The sequence below is a fragment of the Cebus imitator genome, unplaced genomic scaffold (assembly GCF_001604975.1).
Source record: "Cebus imitator isolate Cc_AM_T3 unplaced genomic scaffold, Cebus_imitator-1.0 Scaffold38, whole genome shotgun sequence".
Lineage (NCBI taxonomy): Eukaryota > Metazoa > Chordata > Mammalia > Primates > Cebidae > Cebus > Cebus imitator.
This window is the reverse complement of record NW_016107353.1, coordinates 5,626,129-5,638,201: the sequence shown is the minus strand read 5'-3', so window position 1 is coordinate 5,638,201 and position 12,073 is coordinate 5,626,129. Positions and strand designations below refer to the sequence as shown.

Below are 12,073 nucleotides of genomic sequence, written 5' to 3'. Positions count from 1 at the left end.
TGTGTGTGTGTGGTGTGTGTGTGCCTGTGTGTGTGTGTATGTGTGTGTGTGTGTCTGTGTGTGTGTGTGTGTATCCACAGAAGCAAACAGGTTGGAAGGGGCCTCATTGTATCTGATTAAACCCTTCACTGTCCTCAAGCCCCAGAGATATTGAAGTTCCAACAACTTGGCAATTTTATATGGGATGCCAGTCTCCTCTGCCCCTTTTCAGCCCTTTCCCCTGCGATTTTTCACCCAAGATTCACAGATCCTTCATGAATATACTCAACAGAAGCATCTCACAACTCAAAGGGTCTGCATCTTTCTGTGTTTCCCAAGATGAAGAAAGCATACCTGGGGCACCAACCACTTCTTTCCTTTGCCTTAGAGAATAGAAGGAAAAATCCTATTCTGTCTGATCTGAGAGCAATCGCCAAGTAAAAAAACAAAGCATAAGACAATCTTTCTCTACTAGGGCAATCTTGGGGCCTAGTTCAGCATTTGGGAAGACACTAATTGTTATCCTTAAATTTCATTCTAAAAAGTCCAAACCAGCAGACCAAATTCCAGAATCTGCCCCCAGCCAAAAAAAAACCCTCATATATAAGACTACTCACAAAGTCTACTCATGATTCTCCAACCTCCGGGCTGGACTGGACTCAGCCCAGCTGAAAAGATGAAAGTATGTGTGTGTGTTACATATAGGTTACATGTGTGTTATATATAGGTATTACACAGAACATCTATATAAAAATATACTTTTCTTGGTTCAAGTTAAAAGGATTCAACAATCTTTTTTACTAACTCCAGACATCATGCTTCCAAAAGTACATCTTTAAAATCTTGCTACTGTAATTTGAATTTGTTGTCTAAGCTCATTATAGATGAAAAACAACTGCTCATCATTTACATCAGCTGGTTCAGAATCGGAAAATCTCCTCTCTCTTTCTCTCTGTCCGTCTCTGTCTCTCTGTCTGTCTGTGTGTGTGTCTCTCTTTCACTCACACACACACACGGAGAGAGAGATGAGAGAGAGAGAGAGAGAGAGAGAGAGAGAGAGAGAGACATCATTATACCTCAGCCTTATTTCTAACTTAAATTCTAACATTAGATTTGATGGAAATTTTTTAGCTGCCAACAGGAAGTTTTATCTCCTTTTCCGTGAGATGCCTGGGCTTCCCTAAAGTGGTGCTCATCTTTTTTTTTTTTTTTTTTTTTTTTGGCTATAAATATATGAAAGAGTCTGTCAAGAGTGCCTGCAGGGAATGAAAGTAAAAGTGCAGTAAAGAGCAAGTGTATGAGTTGGCAGCTTGAGTGGCTGGTTCCTAAACAGGGACCCATCTGTTCTGGGGTTTCCTTACGAGTCTCTCTCGTGGGGGCCCTGCCTGCCTGGATCCCTCACATGCGGGTGGCCAGCTAACAAGGGATGACACCAGTGAGCCTGCAGGTGCATCCAGACCCTCCTAGGTAGGTTTCTGTGCAGAATTTCCTCCAGATCCGGCTCTCCGTAAATTGTCAGAATTCCTTAGTAAATGTGGACATGCCACTTTAGAAGTCACATGACTCCAAAACCTATGACCATTTCCAACTCCAACTTTTGAGAATCAAATGCCTTCTTAAGTCTCTTCAAGTCCAGAAGGCAGGCTTTACCTCATCTCTAAAGAATCTACAAAGTTGGAGCTAAAAAAAAAAAAAAAGATCTTTTTCACGGTTGCTTTATTTTATTTTCTGTTTACCCCCCCACATGCAATGACCAAGTGTCCATTACATATCAAGCACTGGCAGAGAGACTGGAGAGATGGAGGTGAGGAAGATGCAGCCTCATCCTCAAGAAGTTCACAGCCCAGTGAGGAAAGCAAATCAAGAAACTGTCGTTCTGTGGGTCAAAAGCAATCACGGGTGAATATTCATAACCCATCCTGAAGCCAATGCAGGGACAGGGTCAGGGACAGCCTTGCAAGAAGCAGCCGGTCTGAGTTTGAAGGCTGATTAAGAGATAATCAATTATTCATTCTCAGAGAAGGTGATTATTTAAAAAGCCAAAAAAGTAAAAGAAGAGGTAATCAACTAAAGAGGAGCTGAAGCAGGGGGCAGGAGGCAGGAGTGTGTTTCTGATAGACAGAAAAGCATGTTCAAAGGGCCAGAGGCAGATCCTGTGACAGAGATGCCATCTCAGAATTAACCATACATTCAGTATGGCTGGACTATTATGTACAAGAACCACAGAGGTTAGAGGGAGGTAAGCAGGGGCCAGATGCCAACGGGCTTGCAAATGGGGTTCAGAGAAAAGAGGTAACAGCCGACCCACACCATGACAATAGCCACAGGAGATTCCCTGTCTGAGGCTGTGCCGGCATTGCACAAGGCTTCTTAACAGGGATTGCATTTGCCATTAGGAGGACAACGCTTTTGTCATTGAACACATCCTACACCTTGCAGGAAGTTCAGCAATCCTGGCCCCTGGCATCAATGCCAGTAACACCCTCTGCAGACCCTAGGCATTCCCAGGAGTTCCTCCTAAGAACCACTGCCCAGGAGAAGGGGGCAGAGAAAGGGGAGCCTCCTGTGAGAATTTCCCTGGTGATTCCCTGTGGAGGTGGTTCCCACATCATCACTGCCAAGGGCTACTGGGCTCATCTTCCCTAGGAGAGAAGGAGAAAGAGGAGATTGGCACAGTGGGGTGGCCCTTTGATCTCTGATGGAGAATCACCGGCTGGTCATGGAGCTCCAGAAAATCAATCTCTCTTTCTCGCTGTCTCTCTCTCTCTCTCCTGGTCCTTTCCAAAGCCCCTCCCTACCAAGACTTTCTTGTTTTGGTTTTGTTTTCCAAAGCAACATGGCATTCACACGGGGCCTGGTAACGAAATGAGATTAACCAAAAAACAGAGCAAATGTTTAGAGTATTGCTGGGAGGGCTTGACCCACCTCCTGGAAAGCCCAGCTCAGTCGGAGCTGGGAAGCTGAAGCTGCTGATAACGGACGCCCCCAGGCATGGACAATGCAAGGGGCCGAGTATCTGGAGCTGGAAAACGAGATGAAACCCAGAGGTAGGGGTGCCAGGCTGGGGACCGGGACATGTAGAGGCTCTTTTATCCAGTGTCTCGGGAGATAAAATCCACAGCCTGCCACACTGTGCTTGAAAATTAATTCCTGAGTTGTCACACACACAGCAGATACGGACAACTTGCCGGAGTGGGGGTGACAATATCAAAGCCCAGGAGCTGAGAGTGATTCCATTTTCCCTGCCCACTCCACGGGCCTTACACGAAGTAATGTCCTGCTCTTGGGCAGCCCACCTAATGCAAGATGGGCCTGCGTGGCTCAAGGGGGTAGGACAGCATGAACAGGGGACAGATGGAGCCTCTTCACTTGTTCCCCCAGGACTGTCCCCAGCTGGTGCCCACGGAGGAGATCCTGATTCCAGTTGGGGAAGTAAAGCCGATTACCCTTAAGGCTCGAAACCTGCCCCAGCCACAGTCCGGCCAGCGAGGCTATGAGTGCGTTCTCAACATACAAGGGGCCATCCACCGGGTCCCCGCCCTGCGCTTCAACAGCTCCAGCGTTCAATGCCAGAACAGCTCGGTAAGAGAACTCAGGCTGCCTACAATCCCAGCATGTTGGGAGGCCGAGGCAGGCAGATCACAAGGTCAGGAGATCGAGACCATCCTGGCCAACATGGTGAAATCCTATCTCTACTAAAACACAAAATATTAGCCAGGCATGGTGGTGGGCGCCTATAGTCCCAGCTACTCTGGAGGCTGAGGCAGGGGAATCACTTGAACCCAGGAGGCGGGGATTAAAGTGAACCGAGATTGCGCCAGTGCACTCTAGCCTGGCGACAGAGCAAGATTCCATCTCAGAAAAGCAAGAGAGAACTCAGGCTAGGCCCTGCCTGGAGCAGCGCTTCCTCTCACACTCGTGCTAGGGCCTCGGTGTGGCCAGCCCTGGTTTCCGGAGCCTTCCAGGTTCACAGGCTGAGCCCACATCCCCAGGGATGCAGGAGCCAGCCAGCACCCCAGCCGCTCAGCCAGAGCAGAGCAGGTGACTGGTGCCAGAAAAGACAGAGTTCCATAAGGACCCTCATGGCTTCCACTGAGATCTCTGTGCCCCTTCTGAAGTTGATTTTTTTTTTAATTTTTTATTTTTTATTTTTGTGGATATGCAGTAGGCGTATACATGTACGGGCTACATAAGATGTTTTGATACAGGCGTGCAATGTGAAATAATCACGTCACCGACCTTTCTGAAGTTGAAAGAGCACCCTTCGTCTTCAGTGAAACTTGAGCCAAAGGGAGTCAGCTCCATCCCACACCCTGTTCCCATCCTGGTCCCCCTTTCAAGGAGTGAATACCAGGAGGGTGCTCTGCAGGGAAAAGCCGGAAAAGAGAGGAGCAGGAAGTGAGATGGGAGGAGGGGAGCAGGAGGGGAGGGGAAGGAGGAAGCCGTGAATTTCAAGAGAAGCAAGGGTTAAACCAATCCTGAATGGCAGACAGAGAGCATGAGGTGTTTAATTATAATACTAACCCCAAGAAGATCTTTTTATCTGCCAGCTCCCTGTCTCTGACTGTGGGGGGTCAGCTGCAGATGCAGGAGGGGAGGAAGTGACAAAGGTGTTGAGGGAAGCTAATTCGCCTGGGAGAGATAAAGGGAATCTGGGCCTCTTATCAGGGAGCTGTCAGATTCTCAGGTCACAGGCGCTTGATAGAATTTGTAATCGGTGGAAGGCCGCCAAGCACAAGGGGAAGGCAGGATGAGAAAGAAACGGGACACAACAAAGGGAGGCAGGGGGCAGGGGCGGGTGGGGCAAGAGGCTGACAGTGACATGCCCTCCACAGCTGAAGAGTGGGGGGTCGGGGAGATGCCCCAAGGTCTCCCTCACAGGGTGCCGGGGCTGGCCACCCAGGGGTGTTATTTCTGAAGCTGGTGAAGGGACTGAATGTATTCTGTGGGATCAGCCCAAGAGAGAAAGTCGTAGACTCCTGGCCAGAGCTGGAGGACTTTAATGGCAGGGCTGATGAGATCTGTGTGGGGAGAGCTGTGGGCACTCCTCCCTAGTGGACCGCTGGCTAAAGGAAGGCTCGTGGGGAACTAGAGGGCCACCGCAGGGCTTGGCCGGCTGACTGCTCCATGAGACTCTCAGCCTTACAGAGCAGTAAGATGGCGTTAGCTCTGCCTATGGAGACATATGGACTTTCTAGAGAGACGTGTGAAAAGAGGCACAGCAGATCCCGGAAAGTGCTGGTGCAAGACAGAGAATGCGGCAACACCAGGGGATGGACAGTTTGGGGTATGTCTGCGGGGTTGTGGGAGAGGACTCCCGGGGAAAGTGAACTGAGCTGGGCTAGAAGAATATGTATGGGTTAAAAGGATGGAGGTTGTAGGGAGAGGGTTGCATTCCTAATAAGACAGGAACTCAACGAAGACAGAGAGGGGCTTAAGATGTGTTTGGAGAAAGGTAGATTCAAAGCTTTCTGCAGGAGAGCAGTGGAGGAGAAGGCTGGAGGAGTCAGCTTGCATCTGATTATGCAGGGCACTGAATGCCAAGCTAGGGGGCTTGGGTGGGATTCTCTTGGCATTAGTGACTGGGATTCAGGAAAAGGGTGTCATAAGAATAATTTGAGCAGCACGCAGGGTTTCCCTGCATTCCCGACCCCTGGGATGGAGAGCCCTGTGAGCCCCGTGCCTCTGCCCTCTCCCTACAGTACCAGTATGATGGCATGGACATCAGCAACCTGGCCGTGGACTTCGCCGTGGTGTGGAATGGCAATTTCATCATTGACAACCCTCAGGACCTGAAAGGTAAGCGGCTACTTCTGGGTAGAGGTTTGATCTTTTCATGACCCCGGGAAAGACTGGGGCTGGAGGGATCAGAGCAGCCAGACACTGTGCCATGAATAATACACTCCCTCTGTCAGCGGAACTCTTCAGAGGATCCTAAAGCAACATTTGGAGCCATCAAAGGAGTCCTGTTGGGAGCCCTGTTTTATTACAACCAGAGCATCCGCAGGGTGGCTGCTGGCCCATCCACGTTATTCTTTGGCTCCTGCAGGCTTTGAAGTGTCTGTGGAGCCTGACCTAGGAGAACAGCAGGCAGGAACGTCCCGCCAGTTTCCCTGGAAATGGAGATATTGTTTCCAATCAGGCTTTTGTTCCCCTGTCCTTGGCCCTGGTCACGATCACTGCACAAAGAAGGTTTTTAAGGCTGCTCTCCTGTTCCTGAGGTGGGTGGGAGAGAGCAGCATGCAGACTCCAGCTCACATCTGGAGCAATGAAGTTCAGGAAGGGGGACTGGCTGAAGCAGGAGAGGTGCTCCATGTTCTTATTCATCATCCTATAAATCCATGTCAAAGAGTCCTCCCATGTGCCAGGTAGGCCTGACCCTCAGTGCAGCAAATACCAAGATTCCACCCTGCTCTCAAGAATGATGAAAGTGATGCCAATATGATGGGCACTCACAATGGGTAGGCACTCACTAAGTAATTTATTAGAGATTATTTTCCTTAAGCATCACAATAACTCTGAGAGGTATGTACTATTATTATTCTCATTTTCTAGATGAGGAAACTGAGACCCAAAAAGATTAAGAAATGGGCCAAAAGTCAGATAGTAAGAGCTGGGATTAGAACCAAAACAGTCTAATTTCAGAGCCTGTAGGCTGAGCCACATCACGGTGAGGATCTGCCACTAGGGCCGGGATTTAAACTCCTTCCCCCGGAATACATCCTTAACCCCTCCTCCCACCCTCGGCCACATGTCTCACCATATTTCAGGTAGCTAGGGTTGTCACAAGCCTCTGCTTCCACCTAAGGAGTCAGCCAATGGAAATGGGGTGGGGGCCAGGCCATAACAGAGGCTGCAAGTTTTTCAGCATCTTTAGGGCTGTAGTTCTCTGTCCCAAATGCTGCCGTTAAAATCGAGGCTACTTAGACTGGGAGAAAGGAACTGAGCCAGAAAGATTATTTTTTTTCTATTTCTCCTCATATCCAAGCCAGACTTTCTCACTGCTAAGACATAGGAGACACTTTCCCTGGTGGGGATCTGGGCTTAGATCCCAGAGGTTGCCTTAGCACCTGGAGCTTAGAGAGCAGCCACATCTGAGCTGTTGCATCAGAAACTCTACTTGTGACTTTCACGATGTTGAAGAAGCTCCAAGATTGCACAGACAGCGTTGTCTTCACATTCATATCCCCTTCACCCGCTAGCATGAGCGTCACTGCAGGCTGCCCAATGGACTGGGTGGAGGGGACCATACCGTTTAAAGACTCAGGTTCTAGAATCCAGCAAAGCGGGATTCACCTGCTGGCTCTTTCACTTACAGCTGCGTGAATGCAGATGAATGACCAGTCCTCTTTACATCCAGTGTCCTTATCTGTGAGGTGGAGGGAAGGATGCCCTCTTCTCAGGGTCAGCATGAGGAGCAAATGAGCTTGAGTATGGACCATGTGATACATATTTATAGATGCTCAGTGTGTACACATTCATTTTAAGATTCCAGTTTCCTCCCCTCTATCTTAAAAAGCGATAAGCATTAGGTATTTAAATAAAGGCCCTGCAGCTGGGACTAAAGAATACTGGACATAACAGAGGAACGGGATGAGTACCTATGGGAAGAATTTTAAAATTACCCTTTCCCTGGGGCACATGTCTCACTTCCAGCAATGGCATACCACCTGGTCCTGAAAGCTTATATGTGCTTGACCAAAAGATGGAAAAATGACTTTTACGTGTTTTGCTTTTGAAGAATTCTACTTGTAACTTGAAATCTCAGCAAGCAAGGAGCTAAGACCAGGTTCCTGAACCTGAAGCCCAGTTCCACTGACTTGCTGGTTATATTAGGACTTTTAAGTCAGCAGGAGACAAAAGCAAAGACAAAGAGTTTGCACACTCCAAATGTTACCATTTGGGTAGCCAGTTTGCCCTCTCTGGGGACATATTCTCCATCCACAAGGTCTGTGAACAGGACCGTGTCACCCTCTTTTTTTTTTTTTTAAATCAGCAATGTTCCCCTACTGCTAGCCACCTGGCCTTTAACCCCAAGCTGACTCCTCTCCCAAACCCATGCAATTTCCAGTTTACCAGACAGGATTCCTCTGTTCTCAGGACCTAGCCTTTAGCAGCACAGCGAGTTGGAGTTTGAAGAGTCCAGTTTGGGTCGCTGATCTTTCTAAGCTCTAAGAGTCATTATCTCTCTCTGAGCCTCATTTTACCTGCAATGGTGGAAAGCAGCCCTTCCGTCCTGTACAAGGACCATATGTGAGAGTGTGAGAATAAGAGAGATGGCAGCACAGGAGTATAGCACGTCTTCAAAGAAAAGATAATAAACATGCACAGGGCATCAGATGTGTTACAGGCACTGTGCTAAGCACTTAATATACAGTACCTTATTCCAACCTCACAAAAAAACAATGATTATCTTCATGTTAGAAATTAGGTAAGTGAGGTTCAGGGAGGTGAAATCCTTGGTCACATTGCTAGGAAGTAGTGAAGCCACAGTTAAAGCCGTAATCTGATTCAATCTAGAGTCAGAATTCTTAAATCATGTTATTTTTCCTAATGCCCTTAAGTGACTGATAAGAGGCTCAATTTATTATTTCCCCATCAGACATTCTTGCAATGATAATGATGCTCAATGTATTATCCATGGTGGGGAAGAGTTGCTATCACACCTGCAAGAGTGCATTGTGAGCAGCCCTTTCTGGTTTCATCGGTGACCGCCCGCTCTCTTTGCAGTCCATCTCTACAAGTGTGCAGCCCAGCGGGAGAGCTGCGGCCTCTGCCTCAAGGCTGACCGGAAGTTTGAGTGTGGCTGGTGCAGCGGCGAGCGCAGGTGCACCCTCCACCAGCACTGTACCAGCCCCTCCAGCCCCTGGCTCGACTGGTCCAGCCACAATGTCAAGTGCTCCAACCCTCAAATCACCGAGGTAAGTCATTCAAGTTCCTATAGCAGGAAGGGGCAGCCAAGAGCTGACCCCAAGACAGTGGAAGAGGAGTGCAAATTGAGCCTTTGTAGACAAGTTCTTGGCATAGAGAGGAAATCTCTCGTTTGTGTCTCGACGGCCCCCGTCTAGGTCTACGAGGTAAGTGTATGGAAGCTCATCCTCATGCCTGTGCATGAATGTACAAGCGCATTGGTGTGCACGTGCACACGACAAGGGAGGCAGAGCCAGCCCAGTCTCCCTGCCAGGCTGGCTGAGCCAAGTGAGGAGGAGAAATTGGCTCCATGGTGGGTGAACGTTTCAGAAAACAGGTTTAGCTTTTCTCAGCAGAAATGTGATTTCAGGAGCCACAATTAGCTCGGAGTTGCAAAGCTGAAAACGGAAGAAGAGAGTAAAGGCAGGCACTACATTAGCCACCGTGCCATTTCTCAGGATTTACTCCCTGTCCCAATTTTTTCATGCATTTTAATGGAAAGAAAAGGAAGTTAATTATCCTGGGGAAAAAATGATGTTTCCAAAATAGCAAATTTCGAAGGAAGATGAATAGATGATGTGGATGAAAACGCAATTGCTCACATTTTGAGTGGCCGGGTAGAGGAGTCGCTGTAGTTAACTTTGGTTATGTTCTGTGCTCCCCCTTCACTGCTCCCTGGTCTGTAACTGTCACTCATGCTTTGAAACTAACTGCACTTTCCTGATGGGGACTGGGAATAAAGGACCGGGCAGGTACCCTGGTGGTCTGCATGTTTAGGAAAGGAGGAAGGGCTACTCCTTTTCTGCCTCCTCCCTGAGCTGCTGCACCATCCTTTTCCCTGCTTCCTTTTCCCTGCCAGCCAAGGAAAGCAACTCGGGTCCTCACCTATGTCACAGAATATTGGGAAACTTCTAGAACATGTCTATGATCATATCAAAACCCCAGATCAGTTTAGAAAAGAAACCCTCAAGATTGAATGGATGCTGCTGACCTACAGATGGGTTATTTGAAGAGGTGACAAATATTTTTTCAATGTGCGTAAATTACATTTAATCCTCACAACAACCATGGGAAGCAAGTATTCTCTCCCTCACTGTAGAGTTGAAGAAAATGAGGCTCAGAGAAATTGAGTGACATGCCCCAGTTCATACAGCCAGTATTTGAACTCATATTTAATTATAAAACCATTTTTAAATTCTTTACAATATGCCCAAGTAACATAAAACAAGAAGTGGTACTTCTTCTTCCTTAATATCTTCCTTAGGGATCTTTCCTAGACCAGATAGATGCAATCCATCCCCAAGGCCGCACGTCCCGGGAAAGTCTGTGGGAGAGCCTGACTGCTTTCAGGCCCTCATTCATCCTCGTGGAGAGGAGTTAGGAGAGCACAGACACTGCCTTTCAAAGACAGAGCTACTTCAATCCCATTTTATTCTTGATTGTGACCAGGGATGGTGCCTCCTGACTTTCTCCTGTGTCTTTATGTCTCTGGAAGAGAATGTTTGCAGGGGCTGCTGGCGGTGCCCCAGCCTCTGCCCTCAGACAGCTAGCTTCCTGAGCTGCTCAGGGCTCCGTGCCTTCCCCCTGATTCGAGTGATTTCCGGCCACTGCTGGCCTGAGAACTTGCACTGTTCTGTAATTCTTGCTGCTGCAGTTGCCAGTCTCTACATCTGTGGGCACCCGTGGCGTGGGGGAGCTTAAATTAGGCAGAGACTTGCTTCCATCAGCACCGCCAGCCCGCCTCTGCCAGCCCCAGCAGCTGCACCATCCACTCCTCGACTGGCTGGGGCCCCTTTCCAGCCCCAAGGCAAGCTTCTTGCTGGGAAACCTCTGCCTCGGCTGCCCTGCCCGCTGACCGGGGACTGAGGGGCTGCTCTGTTCACAGAGGACACCCAAGCTGCATAAGGCTAATTAACCCCCTGAGGTAATTAGGCTGTAATTGATTTTTCCCAGTGAACATATCAGCAGGCATCGGAGGCCCCAATCTCCTGCTGGTGTTTTTCAAGTGGAAGCTGTTGAGAAATGAAGGAGCATCTTTGGAGAGAGGCAAATCCATGCTGTGTCCCAAGCCAGTCAGGGGACATCGCTGTGAACCGGACATTAGGGAGGGAGTATGCAGGCCTGGAATGCTGTATTCATGATTATCTGGAATATTTTCTTTCATTTCAATATTTTCTGTCTTTTCATTTTCTCCTACCCCTACCCCATCCTCCTTTCCCTGTGAAAGTCATTGTCTCCTTCTTTAACTTTTCATTCTTGAAATAATTTTAGACTTATAAAAAGGTACAAAAATAGTACAAAGAACTTTCATATACCCTTCACCCAGATTTCCAAAGTTAACATCTTACATAACCGCAGTATAATTATCAAAATCAGGAAATTAGCATGGATATAATAATACCATCTAATATACATGCCTTATTAACATTCTGCCAATTGTCCCACTGATGTCCTTTTCTGGTCTAGGATCCAATCCAGGATCCCATGTGACATTCTATTGTCATGTCTCCTTAGTTCTTTAATCCTCAGTCTTTTTCTGTCTTTTATGACCTTGATACCGTTGAGAAGTACATGCTAGCTGTTTTGTAGAATGCTAGGCAAATCCTCAATTTGGATTTGTCTAATGCTTCCTCATGATTAAATTCAGGTTATATATTTCTTTGGGAAGAAGTACCAACAAAACCTGTATGGTACATACCAAAAGGGCACTTGAGGTAACTTGAAGGGGACCTCAGAGGCCAAATCTGGGCAATTTGAGCAAGAACATAAAAAATGATAGCTGTGGATTTCACCAGTAGAATAAAATAAGAATCCATTGGTTCCTCCTGATAAAAAGAAACAAACACGTAAATAAATAATGGGGGGGACAGGAGCGGTGGCTTTTGCTTGTAATTCCTGTTCTTTGGGAGACAGAAGCTGAGAGGGCTGCTTGAAGCCAGGAGTTCAAGATTAGCCTAGGCAACATGGCAGGACCCTGATCTTTAAAAAATAATAATAATAATTTTAAATTTCACTGGGCGTAGTGGTGCATTCTGGTAGTGATAGCTACTTGGGAGACTGGGGTGAGAGGGTTGCTTGAGTCCAGAAGCCTGAGGCTACAGTGAACTATGATCATGTCATTGCACTCCTGGGTGACAGAGTGAGACCCTGTCACTTTTTTAACTTTTTTTTTTTTTTTTTTTTT

The 12,073-nt window shown here is 47.7% G+C and overlaps 1 protein-coding gene across 1 annotated transcript in view; it reads left to right on the top strand.

The window, feature by feature from the left end:
- Positions 1 to 12,073, top strand: part of PLXNA2 (plexin A2) — a 222,479-nt gene that overhangs the window by 156,800 nt on the left and 53,606 nt on the right. Inside the window, exons 10-12 of the mRNA XM_017525546.2 lie at positions 3,361 to 3,561; positions 5,682 to 5,778; positions 8,710 to 8,900. Of these exons, the coding sequence (XP_017381035.1) occupies positions 3,361 to 3,561; positions 5,682 to 5,778; positions 8,710 to 8,900 (489 nt within the window). The remainder of the gene's footprint in view (positions 1 to 3,360; positions 3,562 to 5,681; positions 5,779 to 8,709; positions 8,901 to 12,073) is intronic.